This window comes from Tinamus guttatus, unplaced genomic scaffold (genome assembly GCF_059628265.1).
Source record: "Tinamus guttatus ecotype Peru unplaced genomic scaffold, ASM5962826v1 Tinamus_guttatus_pri_ptg000402l, whole genome shotgun sequence".
Taxonomy (NCBI): Eukaryota; Metazoa; Chordata; class Aves; order Tinamiformes; family Tinamidae; genus Tinamus; species Tinamus guttatus.
Window position 1 is genome coordinate 1,211,894 of NW_028288936.1, and position 23,594 is coordinate 1,235,487.

The window sequence follows — 23,594 nt, forward strand, 5'->3', positions numbered from 1 at the left end:
AAACAAAGTGTCTTGTGATCATTCACCCGTTTGTCTGAACAGAAAGTAAACAGCATAACTTTAGCTCTTTGAGATAGTATGACTTTCCACCTATTGAAGATGTTCTCATGTATGTGAGGCATTATCTTGTTTGGTTTGTTTCGACTTCTTGTAACTTCATTTCTTTTTCCTTTCTAATTTTGAGGTTGTATTTTTGATGTTCAAGTCCGCATGGGCAAGAATCAAGAGTTTAAATCGCCAGGGACTCCAGAAGGTCATCCCAATGATGGTCGCAGTGTTGGGCAATGTAAAGATTCCCCATGCAGCTTAATAAAATGCAGAAATGGTGGGAAGTGCATAGAAAGTGGCTCTACTGTTTAGTAAGTAAAACAGGATTTTGTCGATTAAAATATCAACTTATCTCTAGACCAATAAACCTGGTAATTTAGTGTTCTCGTATATAAACATGTTCAAAACCTTCTCATCTTAAAAGAAAGGTAAATAAACTGTTGAGGAGTCTTTTCAGTTATCCAGATAATTTTAACACTACAGTAATAAATCAAACCTAAAATATTAAAAATTTTTAGGACTGTTTTTGGGGAGTTCTTTTTCCAGAAATCCCACCATGAACCAGCCCAGCTTCCACTAAAGGTACTGGCAGCCAGGTTCACTATGAAATGCATGAGAAGAACTTTGATAAGAAAGGCACTTTTTAAACCCAAGAACAAAATACCAAAATTGCTGAAAGCTTGAATGTCTTTATGTCTGAACATGGCTGAAGGAAAAAAAATAAAAGACTTTTGTTTCCTGGAAATAAGTATATTCCTAGAAGAACCTTTTCTTGCAGTAAACCACTTAAAGTCCAATGTTCTGGGCCAACTTAAATTCTTAGGAGCATGCATCCATTTTCTCTCCTGATCATTGTCTAATACACTGAGGTGTTTTAGCAAGGGCCTCATACCAAAGTTATCTAAACTAGTTCATCATATGAGCTGTTCAGATGCCCTGTGTAGGGGATAAGCAGTCTGAGTGGAGCAGAAATACCTCAAGCTGGCACAGAAGATAATAGAATCATAGAATCATAGAATGCTTAAGGTTGGAAGGGACCTCTAGAGGTCATCTAGTCCAACCCCCCTGCACACACAGAATAGACACGCATCGTCTTTTATCAGTAGGTCTAGATGGATCTTCTGTCCAGACAGGAAAGGCATGAAAGAAGGAGGTTCATCTGCAATTTCACATTGCTGCTGTGTGTCACCTCTTTCATCATAATTAAACTTGCTTTCAAACACATTATAACTCTTCTGTAATGCTTCTGGTTTTAAAAGTATCTACCAAAATTCATTATTACTTGCTCCCCCAATGTACTTTTCCACATGCATTAATTTATTTATAACTATTTTTTATTTAAAACTATTTGTATATTAATAATAAAGCACTAAGTTAAACCATTTGAAAACACTGTCTGAAAACACAGCAGAGAGTGAAACAGATAAGAAAGGCAAACACAGACTGTACACAGTAGAGTCTGTATATAGATTCTTCTTCCTCTGTAGAGCAGAGTCCTTGAAGGAAATAGATTTGTCTTAAAATATTTCTAGTCTCCTGCAGTGATATTTCTCCAGAGGTTTCTCTTGCTTTTTTGAGCTATTTTTAATGCCTTGCTTTCACCACCCACCAGGAAGTATGCAGTGCCATTAAGCTATAGATTCAGTTACTATAGGGGTGATTTGAGTTAAGTAAGCAGAAAAGGAAAAGCAATAAACTTCACATTCTATTCAGAATAGAATACTATGTTTAACAAAATAAAGAAGAAATGCCTGAAAAATAAAATTAATTTTATGTTCAAGGGACAATAATATCTTCCAATATTTTATTTGTGGCACAGAATTGTATATAATAGAAAATTATTTACAACAAGACAGTCAAGAATGTGTTGTCACTACTCTGTGTTGCTAAAATGAGAGACAAAATATGCTTATGTGTACTTTGAACATATTGGGTGGGATTCAGATGCCTAATTCTGGTTACGAATAACAAGGAAAAAGAAGAGTTGCTGAATGCCTTCTTTGCTTTGGTGTTTACCAAGGGCAGCCCTTTAGAGTCCCAGGCCCTAGGGACAAGAGAAGAAGCCTGGAGAGAGGAAGACTCGCCCAGGGTAGAGGAAGATTGGGTCAGAGAGCACCTAAGGAAACTCGATATCCACAAATCCATGGGCTCTGATGAGATGCACCCCAGAGTGCTGCGGGAGCTGGCGGATGCCATAGCTAAGCCGTTCTCCATCATCTTTGAAAGATCCTGGAGAATGGGAGAGGTGCCAGAGGACTGGAAGAAGGCCAATGTCATGCCAGTCTTCAAAAAGGGCAAGAAGGAGAACCCAGGCAACTACAGGCCAGTGAGCCTTACCTCCATCCCCGGAAAAGTGATGGAACGGCTCATACTGACCGTTGTCTCCGGGCACATAGAGGACAAAAAGGTGCTCAAGAGTAGTCAGCATGGATTCACCAAGGGGAAATCTTGCTTGACTAATCTGATAGACTTCTATAGCTGGATAGATGAGGGGAGAGCAGTGGATGTCATCGATCTCGACTTCACCAAGGCTTTTGACATCTCCTTCACAACATCCTCCTGGGCAAGCTCCGGAAGTGTGGGATAGATGAGTAGACAGTGAGGTGGATTAGGAACTGGCTGGATAGCAGACCTCAGAGGGTGGTGATCAGCAGTGCAGAGTCTAGTTGGAGGCCTGTAGCTAGCGGAGTCCCCCAGGGGTCAGTCCTCAGTCCAGTCCTGTTCAATTTATTCATCAATGACCTGGATGAAGGCACAGAGTGCTCCCTCAGCAAGTTTGCTGATGATACCAAACTGGGAGGAGTAGCTGATACCCCAGAGGGCTGCGCTGCCATCCAGAGGGACCTGGACAGACTGGACAACTGGGGGGTGAAAAAAAACCTCATAAAATACAACAAGGCCAAATGCAAGGTTCTGCATCTGGGAAGGAATAGCCCCAGACACCAGTACAGGCTGGGGACCGACCTTCTGGAGAGCAGCTCTGCAGAGAAAGACCTGGGTGTCATGGTGGACGACAAGTTGACCATGAGGCAGCAGTGTGCTCTTGTGGCGGAGAAGGCCAATGGGATCCTTCAGTGCATTAAGAAGAGCGTCTCCAGCAGGTCGAGGGAGGTGATCCTGCCCCTCTACTCAGCCCTGGTGAGGCCGCATCTGGAGTATTGTGTCCAGTTCTGGGCTCCACAGTATAAGAGGGATGTAGAGTTGCTGGGGATGCAGGGCTACAAGGATGATCAGGGGTCTGGAACATCTGCCCTATGAGGAAAGACTGAGGGAGCTGGGCCTGTTCAGCCTGGAGAAGAGAAGGCTGAGAGGGGACCTGAGCAGTGTCTATAAGTACCTCAAGGGAGGCAGTGAGGAGGATGGTGCTGGCCTCTTTTCCCTGGTGGCCACTGACAGAACTAGAGGTAATGGCCAGAAACTGAAGCATCAAAAGTTCCACAGAAACTTAAGGAAAAATTTCTTAACAGTGAGGGTGACAGAGCACTGGAACAGGCTGCCCAGAGAGGTTGTGGAGTCTCCTTCTCTGGAGATCTTCCAAACCCGTTTGGACGCAGTCCTGTGCCACGTGCGTGTGCAGGGGGGTTGGACTAGATGATCTCTAGAGGTCCCTTCCAACCTTAAGCATTCTATGATTCTATGATTCTATGTCTTGCAATGTCTGAGATATCCACCAACTGTTGAAAGATGATTTGCAAGACCTGGGAGACTTTTGTGACTTTCTGGATTAGTTTTTGTTGGCCAGATGAGACATTTCAGGGAGTTTCAGATGGCACTAGACATCTGTCCAGCCTCAGTTAGCCTAAATAATTAAGTAAACTAATTGATCCTTTTATCTCCATTGAATAAACACCTATGCAAGTTCGTATGCAGATGTAGACATCTAAATTTATGTCCCTGAATCTGGATGGCTGGAAAAAAAAAAAAAAAAAAAGGAGAGTATCTTCCAGTGAGACTTATCCTTTAAGATACCTAAATTTAATGTGTCACTCAGATAAGGTAAGTGTGCAAGATCTTATCGTAGTCACTTGAGGTTCCGGCCTTTCCAACTGTCAAAGAAATGTATTCCAGTGGCGTATATTCTGTGGTATCTTTCCTGGGCTCCATGGGGTGGTACAGATGAACACAGATCTTCTGCATGTCTTCTTTTGTACCTGTAGTTCCACACAGATCTCACAGAGGCACCATGGCATCCAGGTAGCATTATATGTCTAATATGAGATAATTGAATATGGAATCTTGTCATTACAGCCATAAACTGCTAAGTTGAAGAGATTGTACTAGTTTCTAGAACTTGGCAGCTGTAGGCCATAGCAATCATGTTCAATTTTGTGTTAATACTTTTCAACTCATTTAAATAACATTTATTAGGCTGTAGAAGACAGTTGTAAAAAGAATCTTGAACAGGCTTATGCAGACTTCAGCAAAGGAAAAGCAAAGAACCTTTGTGAATACTGCCCAACAGCAGTAGTTTCAGCTTCAAACACTACTTCACAATACAAGAAATGGACATTTCTTTATGCCACTCGGAGTTAAATTGCTTCTTCTCAGCAGCTTCTATGCATCAAAGTATAACAGTTGCAGCTGAGACAGAGAGCATTCCTAAACTGTTATGAATTGAGGTTTTCTTGCCTTTGCAAGGTCCTGTCCTCCTCTTCATTGCAAGTAGCTGTTTATCAAACTGAAGAGGTCGTTGGCCATGCTTTGTTTTCATGTTGTCTGTTCTGGAGGTTCAGTGAAACAGTAATAACAGTATTGTGCCATGTAACTGAACAGGCTAGAAAATGAAATAAAGTTTATACCTGGAATAAGGCAGAATTTCACAGACTCTTCAGTATGTTTAGCCTACAAATAGTGGGCTGATTAATGGAGGAAGTGTTGTTCAGTGAGTTTGAAGAAAAACCCAAGAGAGATGCACACATACAAAAAGATGCGGGTTAAGAATCAATCAAAATTTATGAGATTTCATTCTCAACCTGGAAAGAGAAAATTTCTATGGAAAAATCAATAAGGACTTTTATTCAGGGGAACAAACCGTATATCATGTAGTGCCACTAGATTATAAAATAGTGTATTTCATTTGAGCTATTTTGAAATTCTCACTTTTAATAAAGAGGCCATTTTTAACAATCAATATCAAGCAGCCTCTGCATTGTACAATTTCAATTAACAAATATGTTTGTATTTTTTGCTATATTCTCCTGATTTGGATGAAAGATGAGGATAAAGACCAGTAAACCTCATTAGTCTAATGATGCCAGTTTAGACAATTTGATGATGACATAGATTTATAGCCATAAATATATGGCACTCAGAATGCCATTTCATTCAGGATGGAATCCACGATCCCATCTTCCATCAAATGCTTCACCAAACCTACCTCTGGCGTGCAACATGTAAGAATTCAGCAAGTTATTAATGGCTAAACAAGAGCCTTTTCCTGATAGACTCCCGTTACTCATAAAGTTTGAAAATAAGTCATTAATTCCTTATACTTATGTTTGAGTTTAATTTTATAGATGCATTTCACTGCTTTTCTTTCCCTTTTATTTCCCTTCCCTTCCCTTCAGATTTCTCTGAAACCAAGGCATTATTGAATTATTTGTTGAGCAAAATAAGAGTTTGACTGATTTTCTCTGGATGTTAATATTTCTACACAAGTATTAAAAATATATTTTTCTGATTAGATAAAATTTTCCTATTGTAAAATAAGCATATCAAAATGTTGAAAAACCTGGGTAACACTCTTCTGATAACCACTGTGGTTCAGATGATTTAATATAAGTATCCTAACTTGAAAATCTTTACTACGTTGCTACTGAAATCTCGATTTCTTTTGGTAATAATGCTGGGTTCTTTCACTTACGCACCGTAGCTGTGACTGTCTCAGTGGATGGAAAGGGGCATTTTGCACAGAGATGATGTCGATATGTGATCCGGAGCACAACCCCCCGCATCTGTGTAAACAGGGTGGCACGTGTGTGCCCCTGCCAAACGGCTACACATGTCACTGTCCTCTTGGAACAACTGGCAGCTACTGTGAACAAGGTATGGAAAAGCTGTAAAATCTTTTTATTAGCAACTGTTTTTTTCCTCAAAAGGCTCTAGGGCATTTCTTCTTTGAGAGGTTCTATAAATTAATATTCAACAATGTGAATACACAAGTGCTAGAAGCCCTCAAGTGCAGGGACTTTTCCTGTAAGTGTGTGCAAGGCTGCACTCATCCTCTGTTTTGCTACTCTGTAGCTTCAAGATAATGTTGTACAAGCTCATGTTTTTCGTTATGGAAACTCCCTTTACAGCTTTTAAAGAACTCCAGTTGCTGCTAAATAACCACCTTTCAAACCGCTTGCCAATGTTCGACCTCCCCTGTTGTGCCTACAGAGAGAGTTTCAAGCACAGAACTGACAAGCTGAACTGCTTTTGACCTGGTTTGCTGTCCTTTTATATGATTTTTTTAACTTTAAATTCTCTTCTCAAGTGAGGTTTTAAAATGTTAATGCTCTCTGGATTCAGGACATTGATGAACAGAACATGGCGTGTACATTCTGGTAAAATTCTGGTAAAAACACATGTGTTCTAGATGCAGAATACATTTGGATTTTTGGACACTATTGAAAGTACAAATCACTTATATCTGAGCCACAGAAAACTGGAGCTTGTAAATTGTCATCCTCTTAGTAATTCCTCCACCTGGCAAACACATTAGAAAGGTTCCTCTCTGTTTCATTTAAAAGCTTTCTTTTTAAGAATAGGGACTATGGATCTTAGCCAAACTCTTTGCCCTGCATTTCACCTTACTCTGTCAGAGTAATGAATTATCATGAGATTTTTCCGAGTGCAGTTTGCACTTTTAGTGGATGGCAAATTGCTAAAAAACAGCTGCTTATCAAGATTGAATATCTCATTTCTGGATTGATGGTGGTTATTGGATCAAAAAGAAAAAGAGACAGAGAGCAATGAATGGCTCAAGGGACCAGGAGAGAACAAAGGGAAATTAAATGATGGAGACTAATGAACGCACAAAAAAAGAAAGAAGGGAGAGAAAAGAACAGAAGAGACTGATGAGGCAAAAAGAGACAGCAGAGGAGAATAACAAAGAGTAAGGACAAATAGGGCTTTATGAAATTATAGGGACTGGTAAATACTGGACAGTACTACAGATTGCACCTGCAAGTGTCGGCAAAGTGAACAAATGAAGTGATGGAACTATAATGACAACAATAAGCAACATACCTTGCTGACCCTGGTCACAAATGCTAGAGGCGATTAAACATGGACTTACTGAAATCAAGCAGTAACTTGTCTAACAAACATTAAGAATGTCTGTAGTTCTTCATGAGTTATGTACATGAGAGAGGTGAAGGAGTGTGTTCAAGTCATAATGTAACTATTTTCAATGTGTGTGGTGATCTGTCCTGCTCAGAGCAGCAGTTGGAACCATCAAGCATCAAAAGATTCCCCAGGCAGCACAGAGACTTGGTACATCGTGGATAAACTTTAGAAGCGGGGAGGCTGTTCAACAAGTGTTCAATGACTGAAAAAATAAATTAGAAGTAGAATAAATCCAGGGTGAGCAAAATTGATTATAGAATATGCTTTTATTTGATAGATAAAATACACAGATTAGATTGGATTTGATGTAGATCAAATACCCTGTCCTCATTTGGTCCAGCTCAGTATTTGTTAACAAAGTGAAAATATTGACAATTGCCTCAGTGTATTGCAATAAGAAGTATATTAAATCATACATTTTTTTAAAAATGAAAAGAATTCCACCCAAATCAGCCAGGACTCAATGAGGCCAATGTTTTAATTTGAATCAGTTAGTAACCTTTACTTCCACTCAACACCTGAGCTAGGTGGGCAGTGCAAATGACAGGCAAGGCCCTAAAGGACTAGCCTGTCCTAATCAGATTACTTTGTGCCTGCTGCTGCTTGACAACTGTCCTCATAACAGATCTTATTTGAGATACGTATAAGGTAGTCTGTGACTCTTGTAGAGAGTAACCAGTTTCATTTGCAATTCCTATAAGCTCCACACAAGCAATTAATATTCAGCAGGATTTACACAGGTACTTTTTTGTGTGGCACACTCAATGTTAGTTCTCAGCCCTTCCCCACAAAAATTAGGAATATGGAAGTAGTGAATGATCTTCAAAGCAGGTATGTTTTTGAGGACACAGAAAGGAAATATTATATTAATAAAATATTTTGTTCAGTTTACTTTATGTTTGCAATTGAACTACCAGACAACTCTAAAATGTCTTCATCTTAGGAAAAGAAACTGTAAACTTCATCCCAGAGCCACAGTTAGGCTGCTTATTTGATCAATACTGCATACAAACCAGCAAAAGACTCCAGCTCCCAGCACTTCAGCTAATGGTAGGGGAATCTGCTGCATGACTTCAAACACTGGTTTACGCCATTTGGCCCAGTGAGTAACTCTGAAATTAGAAATCTCAAATGGTTTCTGAAAAGGAAAAAAACCTTCAGGATGTGATTTTTTGAGCTGTCTTGCATGTATTCAGTAAATCTGTCGGGTTCAGTGTGATATACTAAGAGCCGGTTGCTGCAGACAGCAAGTTTGATTATTATTACATATGCAATCACAATATCTTCTACATAGCTAATAATTAGGAGTTTTTAATTTAAAAATCATAAATTTTAAATAACATAGATTAGATAACAGATTATAATTAGATATGTTACAATGAATGTATGCATTCATATCCTAATAAATTACAATTAAATTGTATCTGTGCAGCTTATTCCTCTATAAAAACAGTGTTCCTGAGCGAGACCCTGTCTTCAGCACTGATTCTTAGTGAATGTTTAGGGAATAGTTTACGAACACTGCAACTATATATAACATTTGCTTGCACTACTCTCCTAGCATCTAACTACTTGTGCCTCACCTTACATTCTTCTTCATTTTCTTGTCACTTGTTTTAGTGTAGCAAATCAAGTATTTCTTCTTGGCATAAATAGTATCACTTAAAGCTCTAGTGTACCTTAACGAAAATAAATTCAAGCTTGAGGTAGTTCCTCTGACTTTGAGGTATGTTGAGGTATCCATCTACGTAAGAGAAAATTCCTCTAGATATTAAGCATATTAAATTTATGTTCTAGATAATTTACTCGTTTTTGTAGATGAGTTAAGAAGAGCTATAATTTCAGAGGAGTTAATTAGGAGATTTCTGAACAATCTTGGTAAGAGTGAAAGAGTGCTCCCTTTCAAAGAGGCGATGTAATTTATAAAAGACTCCGTAGGTGGCAGTATTGGAGAAGCATTGCCAGTAGCCAGTTTTCATCAAAAAATCTGTGTACATTTTAAACCAGATTATTAAACAGCTTTCTTCTTTAGCAGGGAAGTTTCGGAGTCTGTGCTAATCAGATACTGATCAACGGATTTATAGAGGACCCTAATTTTGCCATGTGCTTTGTGTTTTAAAAAGACTTATAGAAACAGTTTGCCATTTTAGAACTCAAAGTGATTAACTTCTGCCACATGTGGTCACAAAACTTATTAAAATAGTTTTTCTTAACTTCAAGGCAACAAAACCATGCTGCTGCTTTTTTGACAAAGAAGTTAATATATAATTTCTTCAACTATAGTACAAACTCTCAGCTCCAACTATTGTCTGTCTCTACAGCTCTTGAAGAAAGTAATATAAAAGATTGTTCAATCCATAATTTTATATAATGACCTACTCGCCAAGCAGTAAAATAATCTCCTTAATGAAAAAAATAATACAGCTGAAGTCAAATTCCATTATCCTGATACCAAAATACAGCAAAATTTTACACTTACTTGAAAACCTAACAGTTAAATATGTAAAAACAGTTTTAACTGATTTGTCCATCTTCAGAATTGTCATGAGTGAAAAATTGAAGAAAATTATTTTTAAATGATGATTTGTATGATTTTTCCTAGTACATAATATAGAATATTACTTATTATTGTTTTTACTGTTACTATAAAATCATTTTATTCATAGTATGGTTAATTTCAAGCTTTTATCCTGATTATATAGCAACAGTCCAGCCTGCATGTGTGTGTGATATATTTGGCTTATCTTACAATGTCATTGGACCTACAAGCTCTATGTGTAGACTGTTTTGTAGTTATTATTTGGAGACTTGCCTTCCTGTGTGTAACCATTTAAAATGCAGCATCAGACGCTGACTTGCTTGTCCTGTGTTTCAGTGACTATTGTATTCTCTAAGCAAGTTATGCAACATATAGCTTTCTTTTTGCAGCAACAGAACAAGTAGGTTTTACATGTAGTAATTATATAAATAAAATAAGTTTCCATTGTAGATAATGAACATTTAGTCAATAGAATTAGTGGAGCTATTTAGCTGACTAGATACTTTTCTAAATATAGATAACTAGTGCTGTTTGCAATGCCATGGCTTTCATATATGTCTCCAAAGCATCCAGCCAGGGTTCATAGATATGGTACAGGACCTGTAACACACCCGCGTTTTTCTGGAGTGTCACGTGGACGTAACGCAGTAGAGTCTGGGAAATTCATAAGTGCCTATGGTTAGGAAAGTGAATGGATAGGAAACTTCAGGGTGCGATGAATCACTTTCTGGACTCTATTGACTGCATTGCAGAGCAGTGTATCCTTGAGAATATAGTAACCGCTGAGGGACGTATAAGGTTTTTGGGGTTTTTTTTTGGTTTTCCCTCTGTCTTCTAGTATCACCTAACTTCTAGTAGTCTTATCTAATTACTGAAATATTAGTTGGACAGAAGAAATAAAAATTTTCCATATAGTGGAAAAGCACAGGAGAATCAGGTTCAGATTCTTCAAAAAAATGGTTTCTTAGCACTGAGGTTACATGGTTGCTTCCAGCACAGTTTGCTAACTCCCATGGCCTCGTCCTACGCACTCAACACGATAGCTGTCAGACCAAAAGCCTGAGGTCTACAATTTTGGGCTAGTAATTGCTATTTTAAGTATTGGAAAAACAGAGGTTTTCTTAGGGATTTAACCATATGCTCCTGAATGTTAATTTCTAGCTAATTAGCTATCAAATTAGCTAATGCTAGAGAATACAACATATAACTCCACTGCAACAAAACAAGCAGACAGGTAGACTTCACTTACAAAACTGCAATCTCCTGTTCCAGTATTGCTCACAGTAATGATTACCTGAGCCTGTTCTCTTCAGGGACAACCAGGATTAATAATGGCTGCAGGTCTGGCCAAATTACAGCCTTCATGGCTCTAACTCTTGTGTTAGAGCTGTGTTAGCAATCAATACTTTTATTAACATGCTCTACTTCTTGTTACTACACCGAAATGGAAGTTGAACTGTATTTTTTCTGTTATATATGAATTCGTTTGTTATTTTGAAGAAGTTCAAAAAGTTCAAAAAATCAAAGTGGTATCTCAGAGGAAAAATGCATTTCACTTTAGAGAAAGTGAAGTAAAATTTTTCAGTTTTTCCAAATAGTTACAAAAAAAATGCCCATGCAATTTCAATAAACTTTCATCTGCAGCCTTAAGCAAAGAGCCTCTCAAGATGAAAATTTTCGTACAGCTGGATTTGTCATAACTTTCTAAAATGAAAGAAAAAAAAAAGTGTCTGGTGGAAATGTTCTCTCTGTATGGAGGAATTAAGTCAATGAAAATTTTTGACTGTGGATTTGAAAGCTTTCAGGCGTTTTTATTGTTAATGAACTGTTACCACTGCACTGGAAGAGCCAGTGCCCTGAGTTCCTCTTCCCAGCCTCGCTGGGGTCTGGCTGCCTCAGCTCAGAGCTACCCTAAGATGTTGCAGGTACCTGGCCTTGAAGAAAGCTCTGCTAGGAAGCCGCCATAGGGACCGCCTCCTGCTTTACCTGGGAGCTGCCTTTAAGCTGAAACTCCTACCCTTGATCCCTTCCTCAGCTGCACAGCACTCAGGATACAGAGGCTGGCCTGGCTGGGGAGGCCCGTTCCTGCCGGCTGGGTCATCACCTCATCACCCAGCTCCCCTCCATCAGAGAGCATCAGCTCTTGGGAACCGGGAGAGCAAGCCTGGCTTCTAAGTCTACCCAAAAAACACTGAGGCAAAAGTTATGAAATGTAGTTGGGGCAGTCTCACAGCTGCTGAATGGAAGGGAATAATCATATCCCTTGAACTGCTGGCTGCTCTGGTTGCAGTAAGTGGGATGAAGTTGTCCATCTTTGCAGCAAAGGCTGCAGCTCATTCATTCGCCTTGTCCACCAGGACCCCACAGTGCAGCTCCTTCAGCATTCTGAAATGCCTCCCCTCCATCCCCTGGCCTTGTGTACATCTAGTTGGCCAAAGTGCTGTCAAACTCTTCCTCTGCGAAAGCTAATGCTTCACATCCCCAAACTCTGCTACTAGACGCAGAGAGCTGGAAGGTTGAGCAGGCCTCACCAGCAAAGACCAAGACAAAGGTGGCTTTGAGTATCTTCTTTTTTTTCCCGTGTCTTTTGTCACTAGGTCCCTGATACATTGAGGAGTGTCCCCGTTTTCCTTAGCCAACTTGTTGTGATAGATTCATGGAAGTTTTACTTCACAGATCTCACCAGTTTTGACTCCTGTTGAGTTTTGATGCTCAACAGCACGCCTGTGACTTCAGACAGTGTGTCTGTGTTCCTGCTTCCCCTATTTCTGTACTTCCCTCCATGTGTTTGGGCTCAATGGTTTTGTGCTGATCGTCTTACCTTCCTGATGCGAGGTTACATGATAAACTCAATGGCAAAAAGGGCTTGCTGAAAGTCTTGAGGCAACAAGCTGAAGAAGGTTGAAGAAACTATTACAGTGAAATTCTCAAAGCAGCAGTTTGGGATGCAGTTTTGGGATGCGTACGGCACAGGAAATTAAGCTGTGAGAATAACCTAGAAATCTTTGTTCATAACAGCAGCAGAATAGGACTTATGAGCATTGATGGGGCTGATCAGAAGGGGATAGCAGAAAGGACCCGAGAAGTATTAATGAGTACTAGAGGGAAAGAAAAGCATGCTTCAGCAGGAGTACTTGCAGGAACAGTGTGCTCCTGCAGCTCTAATTGGTCTAGTGGGATTTAGAGTTTAATTCTCTTTGTATCGTTTAGAGATGTATAGCTTCATTAGATACTTGTGCTCAGAGAAGTAAGAAAGTGAGACATTAATCTGACACAGACCAGAAATGTTTGCTTAAGTGCCTGTTGTGCTTACAGTGCCTCATACAGTTTTTGGTGCCCTACTGAGTAACGTAATAGTTACACAGCATGAGTCCTATAAACTTAGCCTACAGGATTCTCAAGGGGACCCATTTGTTTGTTCTAGTTTAGAGTTTCTCTAGAGTAAGCATATGTAACACAGCTACTGTCTTGCTTGAGTTTGGCTGATCTTAATTTCTATGTTGTTGCAAGGTACACAATAATAAAGTATCTTTGCATTTGGTATGGTATGTTTCACATATGCCTGCCTTGAAAGCCAGTGAAAAGCTTAAATTGTCCTATTCAACTTAAAAGTTTGTGTATTTATAGCTACAGAGCTATTGTAAAAGCTTTATATGTTTCCTGAACATCCAAGCTGTGTGCTGCAGTAGACTTAAAGCCTTCTGTTCTGAGATAAGGGTGTACATTTCCTTGTATCTGTCGAGTCAGGGTTTTTTTTCATGAATATAATCAGTACTTACGGAATAATTTACAAGCAAATTAGAAGTAATTCCAATATTTCCTCCAGTTAGTCCTGATACATGGTGGCAAAATATGTTGTTTTCTGACAGCTTTATTATTCAGCTTTATTTATTGGGAACACAAACACTTTTTTAGCAAAATGGATATAAAATATTTATATCTTGAAAGTTTCAGAATGAAATATATTAAATAGAATACTTTTTGATATCTGTAAATCAGGATAATGATGCCTGCATTCAAAAGCATTCTGCTATTGGTGCTAAAAATATGGATATTATTCTTTAATATTCCGTTTGTAGTCTAAAGTCCTGGATATCATTCATTCTCTGGTAGGAGAATACTGGATACTAGTAAGTCACAATCTTTCCATCCTTGTTTTCTCTCTCTGCTCCAAGACCCTTTATAATAGCAATCATACTCTCATATACCTTCCCAGAGCAGTGCTTCTTTCAGTGATGAGCAACTCACTGCAACTGAACATTTTGCTTTCACGCTTGTTGTGGTTGAAGCTGCCTTCATGCACAGTGACAAAGTGAAACTGAGTCTGTCATGCACTTTCAGACACACCATTGTACATTTTGTATGACTGACTTCTGTAGCATAGGTTTTACATATATATACATCTTCCTATGCATAAATTTGCTAGGAGAAAGCTGATTTATAAATGTCACAGAAAGCATAAATATCTATGAATAAAATGAATTACTATTTCTTAATGATTTTTAAACATGAAGACATCGGTATAGTGATTGCACCCTTAACTACTACTAGTGAACATTACATGCTAAAGAGATCCAAGCACCTAAAAATCCATAGGAAAATTATTACTTTTAAGTACTATTTTATGTTGCTTTTTTTGTGCTCAATAGTGGTTACATTTTTAATAGCATTACCCCATTTCAGCTATTCCACAAGTCTTATTGCCATTGTTGCCTAATGTAATCGCTACTATTAAGACTGTATTTTTATTACTGCCATATTTCACATGCAGTTGCTAGAACTTCACATTTTTAATTTTATGTAAGATAGTACCACAGACAGTGCCTCGCTTTGAAATCATAGGAGCTATTATGATGCATAGGATGGAAGTGATTGTTAATATAATGTGTTTGGCTGAGAATAAAGGTGTGTGTTGAACAGCACCTCATCAAAAGCCAGATTCTGATGAGAGACTGTCTCATAAATCCATTATAGTTGGGATTCTGGAAAAGAAATCTTACTTTTAGACTTAGTGAGAATCTGTGAGTTTAAATCCATGCTCCTTCCTCGCAGATATTAACTGTAACATAGCATCAGAAAATGAACACAGAAACTAACTGTGTTGTTACGAACTGGTAAAGAGGCATCTTCAGGTCATTAAAGTGATAACAGGTATGAGAGCTGGACAGTACATCTGTTTGCTGGAAACAGTCCACAAGAAGCACCTTGAATGCTGTGACAAGGGCAGTAATACGACAAACAGGTCAATTGCAAAGTCTTGCAGCAAGCTGACTGCACATCAGTGTGAGAATTAAAACCCATCCGTGATGGGCTGTACGAGGAAGGTACAACTGCGTGACAAGTGGATGCACCAGCAGGTACAATACAAAAAACTGGAATGTGCAGAAGTAGCATACGCTGACCCAGTAGTGTGCTACAAGGGCATCTTAAAGGCATAGTTGACTGAAGGCAAGTTACTATGAAATTTCCATGGATTTGTGAACACTAGAATAAGAAAGACGTAGATATGTTGAGCAGAAAGAGCAGGAAACTAATAACAATAAATTTACAACAACATGAATTATCTCATTACTAACACATCTCAAATATATAATAATGTTATTATAGGGGAAAAAATGGAAAGAGAACCAAGTGAAAAAAACAAACAGAAACTTATTATCATTTGTGACTTTGCTGAAGAAAGATTAACAAGTCTTATTTATTAGGGATTAATGAACAATTAGTGCTGAGAGAAGGGGTAAATCAGAATGACGAAGCTGTGTATAGCTCAAAACTGTATATTATAACACTGCTTTAATTCTGTAGAAGTACTCCATTTCAGTATTGCATAGGACCATCTGCACTATTGAGCAGCTCAGTGTGTTTATCCTAAATATTAGCAGCCAATAATTAAAAATGTACATTCTTATGATATTTAAAAAACCTTCTAATGAAGTTTTCATCTATATGTTGAAGAAATAATGATCTATTCTGGAATCCTAGAAATGTACCTTGCATTTGAATTTTTAAGCAATGAAAATTCAAAACATGAAAATTAAACTTATATTTATTTGAAAGTGAGTACTAAACAAGATTATATATATTTCACATGACAAGCCTGTGCTTTACAGTTAATGAAAATAAAGCACCTGGAAAATGGAGGGGCATTGATTTGGTATCACGTACATTTTATTCCATATGTAGGTTCTTTTTAGTCTTTGGAAAGGGAAGAACTGAAACTACAATGTACAGCACTAGGGAACTATGCAAAATATCTGGAGACAACTGGTGCCACAATAACACAGCACTCGCAAAGTATCTTTCAGAAAAAGATGTTTTGTCCTCTATTTTCCAGCCGTCTCCATTAGCGATCCGTCTTTCAGAAGCAGTGAGTCATCGTGGATGTCGTTCGCACCCTTTCACATCCGCCGTGAGACCCACGTCAAGCTGCAGTTTCGGGCTCTTTCCGCAGACGGGATCCTGTTCTACACGGCGCAGCGCCTCAGCTCGCGGGCAGGTGAGCGCAGGCCCCGGCGGCCCCCACGAGCGGGGCCGGCAATATAAAACAAAGCAATATAAAAACTGATGAAACCGAAGTCAAGAGAAAGTGAGTTGACGATGACAGAGCTAATGAAGTTCATCAGAGTTTATTATATAATGCCGAGAAGTTCTCTGGTGCACAGCATGCAAAACACGCAGAATGGAAAAAGTATATATCTAAATACAGTGTTTCTCTCTTTATAGAAGCATTTCTAAACACTAAGTCAAAGCAAGAAAGCATAATTTTCTAACTAGTGTAAAAGCATTTAAAATTTAGTCTCTAAGGTGTAAATTTGTTCTAATATATTTTATTAACATATTTCGTGCTGCATTTCTGTGGCCAGAAGCATCACATATAATTCTTAACATATCAGTTATCAGTGCTGAAATCAGTGCAGCATATCAGTGCTGAAATTTTCTACTCGTATCAAGTAGTAAGTTTTACAAAAACAGGGCTTTTTATAATGAGAAGATATTTAACTGTAGATTTTTTTGTTGAAAGTCTAAAGGTTTGAGACACTTCAAGAACATGCTCAGACCCATGTACTTAAACACAGATTACCTAATTTACCACCTTCTAATTCCACAGAGAAGTTTTAACAGGCTACAGTTAGGTAAGACCACTAGGGTCAAAATGCAGTGCTGGTATTTTCTGCTTGCCTTTTTCTAATTAGAGCCATCTTTGAGAAGCAGCTACAAAGAAAAATACATAGAGTAGCTGAAATAGAAATATATTTATTTGCAAAGATTGTCTTCAACAATGAACCTTTTATATTTTTATCACTTACAGGCCAAATTCTGATATACTCTGTGTTCTCTCCTGTGTAAGTTAAAGCATTACATGGGCCATGAAAAACAGAAGGGAAAAAAAGGCCCTCTCTCAAAAACACCCCAGAATAGGTGAAGGTCATGGAAGCAGCTAGTGTATAAAGAAATTTAATATCTCTTTGGAAGCATCAAACATGCAGCCTGTTTAACTTGGTCTAGGAGTGGTCTAGAATGAACAAGCCCTAGTTCTGTTGCCAATTGTGAATGTTTAGTTTGCAAAGGAGGGAGTATTTTTTAAAAATCTCTGTCTAGAGTCATGCAAATTTAATTTAAAACCAAGAATATAACAAAGTGATCATCTATGAAGTTGATTGTTTTACACTTTCCTACTCCCATTTTTACTATGCTGAAGTTCTGAAAGATTAAGGAAAAGCTAATCATCTGGTTCTTTACATTTGACTTCATATAATCCTGTCAAATCCAGACAAAATTAGACTGATGAAAGGCTCAGAAGTATTCTTAGCAGCCAACAGATGTGAAAGAGCTTTCTGTTTCGGATTAGTTTACAAAGCACTTTACATAAAGCCTTTTCTTCTACATAGTTATGTAAGATTTCATAAATTGATTGTCCAAAACCACAAGATTTTTTTTCTAAAATTCTTGTTTAATAGAAAATAATGGGGGGGCATTTCTATTCTCTGGTTTTTGTTTGTTTTCTTTTCTTTCCCTCACTAAACAATGCCATTTCTGTAAAAGAAATGAGCTCTGACTGTGCAGCCAATTTAGGAATGAGACTGAGTTGTGTTATGCCACAGTAGCACAGTTACATGGTGGCTTTTTAGCCACATGTAAATGCGTTACAGCACAGGGATTTTCCCTGAGAACTGCAAGGGACCACACATGTCAAAACAAAACCAAACAAAAAATCCCCCATCAGAAAATAAATGTTTTGTTGGTGAAGAAGTAACTATGAGGCTTCCTTGGAACATTTCCTTCTCGCTTTGTTCTTTCTAAAGAAAAATACATGTTTATAGAGATGGTGGATACTTGGGTAGTCTCTCCACTCACACATTGGTATGCTAGCTCGAGTCTCCACTCCTTTAAGAGTATAGTTACTCTAGTACATACATTTAATAGCTAGCACAAAATAGAAGGCAGCCTATCAATTGTTTTCTATTAGCAGAATTCCCTGTAATTCTGCCAATCGTGGTCTCTTTTCCCTTGTCAGCTGTTTCAGGAAGTGTTTCACAGCTTTGATTCTGGTAAAATTCCTTTGTGCTACTCCTAAGAAGGTACTTCAGAAGCCTGGCAGACTTTTAAGTGGATAATTTTTAATAATAAGTTGAAAAAAAAAAGAGAGCAAGCGATCTGTGTGCGCATGTTTCAGTTTGGAAGCTCGCACACGGAAGACAAAGGCCTCCTCCACCTCTTCCATTACTGTCTCACACCAGGGAAGAGGGTCTCCTCCCACCCCTTCAGTTACTACCAGGAAAGGTAGAGATGTGCTAGACGCACACAGCTATATGTAACGTTCCTGAATGAGGCCTTAGCAAATACATGTCACTGCTATGGAGTTCCACAAAGTGGTGGTAGAAGGCACCTCACAAGACCCCAGTCCTGAAGGGCTGTGTTACCTTCTTTCTGACAAAGTGAGAGAGATCCATTGAATAACCTTTAGTTCAGACAGGGTTAGTCAGATGCTACTCAAATGTTTCAACAGAGTCTAATTTAATACAATTTACATAGAGTCAACCTATATACTTGAAGGTCCTGGCACTCCAGGTAAAAAACAGTAAGGAAGGACCATGAACTTTCTGTTGAGTCATAACATCAATGGAGTTTTACTCCTGTTCATAAAGGTGGAATATGCTCCAGACTGTCTGCCCTAGGCAAAAGAACAGGTCTGCTGGGTGACGAAGAAGCAAGTTCTGTTAACAAGCAGAATAGGATGAGTCACTCTAAATTTAGTACACAAGATTTGAAACAAAAGCAATCTCTTTCTTAAACAAGGCTGTGTTGCCTACCTGGCCTGAAAAGGTTAGAAAAATTAAGGCCTGAAATTTAAGGAATTCTGACTACATGTGCACACACACACACACACACACAGAATCACACACAGACTCACAGGATGGTTGAGGTTGGAAGGGACCTCTAGAGATCATTTGGTCCAACCCCCCTGTTCCAGCTGGGACACCCAGAGCACGCGGCACAGGGTGGCATCCAGCCGGGTTCGGACACACACAAACAGAAAAAAACTTTAAGTCTGAATATAAGAATGAGGTGCAGAGTATTGCTGTGAAATGTCTACATGCTTTAAAATACATTGTTTATTGTAGAAAGTGAATCACACTATAGAACTGCACCAAAATTCTTTAAAAATGTTCAGAATAGCTGGAACGTCCAGATAAGAACAAGTGCTGCTTTCCTAGTTACCAACAAATTGTCTACCTACCTGCTTTTAGAAGAACGTTTCCTTTGGCAGATATATTTCCTTAGCAAAGAGGGATGTACTTTCTGCTCAGTTGATGGTTTTTGGAATCATTTGCATGGACAAAATTAGCAGTGGAGATAGGCAACAGTTCTGCCTCCTCTGTGGCAGAACTCTCACCCCTGCTGACCTGGGATCCATTTTGTGTGGAAAACCCCCAGTTTACTCTGTTACTCTGCCACTGCCAGGCAAAACAAGGATCAGGCAGCCAGACTCAGGCTGCTCAATGAGGGTGTCTCCCAGCTGCTAAGGTGCTGGGGGTAGTGCTGTAACAGGAAGCAGAAGGCTTTCCTCACCCAGAAGAGCAGCATTTTTAAGAGGAAATGCTGAATAGTCCAACCTACAAGTAAGTAATAGCCACCTCTTCAGGATACATGCACATCCCTATGTAGCCAGGGCTGTTCTTCACTCGAACATCACGCAGACATCGTGCCTTACTATGATGGTAAACATCACAGAATCACAGGATGGTTGAGGTTGGAAGGGACCTCTAGAGATCCGCCTCTAGAGAACCGCCCTGCTCGAGCAGGGGCACGTGGAGCACGTGGCACAGGGTGGCATCCAGGCATCAAGCCAGAAGAGTAACACCTTCCTCCATGCACCAGTCCCACACTGCTGTTCTCTGCGGCCTCCCTATTGCCCTTCCCCATTAGCCTCTATGCCTGCCCCACACAACATCCTTCCAGTTCCTGTTTCCTAAATTTCCTCAGCTTTCTTCATATTTGTAGGTGTAGTTCAAAGCGGTATTCTCTCCTTTCATATTGCCTGTAAGGCCAGAAGCAGAGTACATAAAAAAAAAAAAAAAGATTTAGAAAGGATCCTAATATTTAATGGCATAGAGGCCACAAAAGAGGCATGAAAATGGGGGAGAAAGATGGGTGGGGAGGGGGCAATCCAGGCTATCCACTTCTAGAGCTGTCACACCACCAAAGCCAGGGCAGCCCAATTGCCTCAGAGAAAGCAGAGCATGCATGCTTTAGACACTCTTCACTGCATTTAGTTGACAAATCCAACAATTTAGCATATGGAAATTCAGATTAGCATTTAACAAGGCTGCAGAAAATGAGCAACTGACTTGAGGAAGTGTGGGCATAAAAGCATGAGGATACTAAAGGATAAGCTGTTGTTTAGCGAGCTTCTTGTAAAAAATGAAAGCCTGTTTTAAACTGTTTTCTACAGGTGACTTTCTATGCATATCCTTAGTAAATGGATTTATACAATTGCGCTACAATCTTGGAGACAAGACAGTCATCCTGCAGACTTCCCAGCAAGCCCATACAGAAGGAAACACATGGCATACCCTCAGAGCAGGAAGGGTCGGAAACGAGGGCTACGTGGACCTGGATGGTGACAACGTGACTCAGGAAGCTGCTGCTGGAATGAGTGCTCTGGACACACACACAGACTTTTTTGTTGGAGGAGTGTCCTCCCTAAATCTTGTCAACTCAATGGCAACAGAAAATGAGCCCACGGGATTCAGTGGCTGCATACGAGAAATTCTTATTAACGACAGAGAACTGAAACTTACTGCAAGCGACGCGAAGGACGGGGCCAACGTCGGCGACTGTGACGGAACAGCCTGCGGGTACTCAGTGTGCAAGAACAACGGGACGTGCCGGGTTGAAGACTCGGGCTTTTCTTGTTCTTGTCCACAGCAGTGGGTAGGGGACACGTGTGAACAGTCTGTCTACTGTTCACAAAACAGCTGTGGGTCTCAAGCTCTCTGTATTCCTCAACCTCATTTATTTTCATATATCTGTGTATGTGCACTGGGATGGTCAGGCAAGTACTGTGACAACAAAATCACATTTTTGACAGCAGAGTTTGTTGGTAACTCCTACATCAAATACACAGATCCACATTATAAAAAGAGAGACCTCCAGCATAGCCGTATTTCTTTAAATTTTACTACCAATCAAACTGAAGGCTTGGTATTTTGGATGGGAAAAGGCGAAGATGAAGACAATGATTTCCTTGCTCTTGGTATTGCCAATGGAACATTAAAAATTGTGGTTAATCTTGGAGAAAGAATCTCTGTTCCTCTGATTTATAGCAAGTACTCCATTTGTTGTGGAAGATGGCATGCTGTTACTATAGTACAAAACCAAACTTGTATTAAAGTGTATCTAGATGAGGATCTAATTCTTTTTGAGGATATTGATCCACAAAGAAAATACACTGCTCTAAACTATGGAGGAATTTGTTATTTTGGTGGGTTTGAAATTGGGAAAGAAGTAAACACAGTCACTAGAGGGCTTTTTCAGCAGGAATTCATTGGCAGAATTAAAGACGTCATTCTCTTCCAAGACTCTAAAAAGATCCTGTTAATGAAAGCGGAAGGTTATAATGTTTATAATGGAGATGATGGAAGTTAATTGAAGGAGTGATTTAGATGTTTTAAAAGCAATGTGATTAGATTAACTTCCTTTTCCTTCTGTCTCTTGGGATAGCTGGAGGTCTGAGAGTAAGGAACCAGTGTAGAAAGCACTTAGCAATATTGTCCCTGCATGTTAATGCCTTTTTCTTAATGTAGATTAATAGCATATATAGAATGTGGTCAAACATTTTACTTTTATTCATCTAGTTACTTACTAATAACTTTTAATACTTAATTTAAAATAATAGAAGGGCCTGATGTATTTTGTATTTATATATTTTGCTACACATAGTTCTGTAGCCAGATAAATAGGTAATTAGCTTAGAAAAGTAACTGTCATGACAGGGTTTTTTTATTTTATTTTATTTTATTTTGGCTTTGAGGACAATTTACCTGTTTCATCAAAACTCTGCATGTTATTAAAATGCATTATTCCTTTTATTATAATTTTGTAATAGAAAAGTCAAAAGTGAAAAGCTTGGGTGAGAAATGCATCTTTATAAAAGACCTTTTTAAAAAACAAAGCATCTGTAATAACTTGGATCCAAGTGCAGAAAGACCATGTTTAACTAATGAAGTTGTTCTCTCTGCCTTTGGAGTCTCTATACGTTATGTGTATTCATCAAGGTAACCAGGTGAGACTGCTTTCATGCTAGAATATTACATTTAAAAATAATGGTTTTAAGGGCAGAAAGGGTAGTTATGATGGTCTAATTTGAGATGAACTTTTAGCTCATAACTTTTCTACCATTCTACATTAGTTCTATCATAGCATCTCTATTGCTGATTTTGAGACTGAAGAAAACAATAGAAATAACCTGCTTCAATCATTGATTTCCATCTCAGCATTAAAGCTTTGCCTTTCCTCCTAATAATAAACTATCTTAAGTTTCCAGCTAAACAAATACAACTATTCTATCCAATGGAATTACACTGCAGCAAAAAGCAAATAGAAAAAAAAATCACAAAAAAAAACAAAAAAACTCTCTACATTTTACATATCCACTGCCATAAAAGAAGTTAGTGCCATTATGTGTAACTAAAAAACATGATCTGTGTGATTTTAGCATATACTAAGCATGCTATTTCTAAATAAGACAGTGTTTTACCAAAAACGTATTTCAGTCTTCCATTTAGAAATCAGAACCCTGCTTTAAAAGGTACACTGAAAAAGTAGTTTATCTGCAACTAAAGCTCCTAAAAAGTATACAATAACACACTACAATCAATTTTTGTCTAAACAAAAATTAAATCTTACCTTTCATTCAAAATTGCAGTAAGAGACCATTAAACACAGAAGGAATAATTCAAGTAACCTGGACCTGTATCAAAATATTGCTTGCAAAATCCTGCGGTAGGGAAATGCGCATGAAATGGTTTGGCTTAGAAAACATTCTTCACCACATCAGAGAGGAGAATGCCTCAGTCCTACCACAAGGACACCTGAGGTTTCAAAACCCCCTTGCTGGCACCAGCAGGAACCGTCTGCCCCTTGCGCAGCCTCGTACCACACTCTGCCAGGG

The 23,594-nt window shown here is 38.9% G+C and overlaps 1 protein-coding gene and 1 pseudogene across 1 annotated transcript in view; both read left to right on the forward strand.

The window, feature by feature from the left end:
* EYS (EGF-like photoreceptor maintenance factor) overlaps positions 1–22,097 on the forward strand; it is a 636,352-nt gene extending 614,255 nt beyond the window's left edge. Inside the window, exons 35-38 of the mRNA XM_088531218.1 lie at positions 185–359; positions 5,921–6,093; positions 16,254–16,415; positions 20,874–22,097. Coding sequence (XP_088387344.1) covers positions 185–359; positions 5,921–6,093; positions 16,254–16,415; positions 20,874–22,069 — 1,706 coding nt within the window. The 3' untranslated portion in view covers positions 22,070–22,097. The remainder of the gene's footprint in view (positions 1–184; positions 360–5,920; positions 6,094–16,253; positions 16,416–20,873) is intronic.
* LOC148593385 (uncharacterized) lies at positions 751–4,315 on the forward strand (annotated as a pseudogene).
* Positions 22,098–23,594: the final 1,497 nt, after the last annotated feature.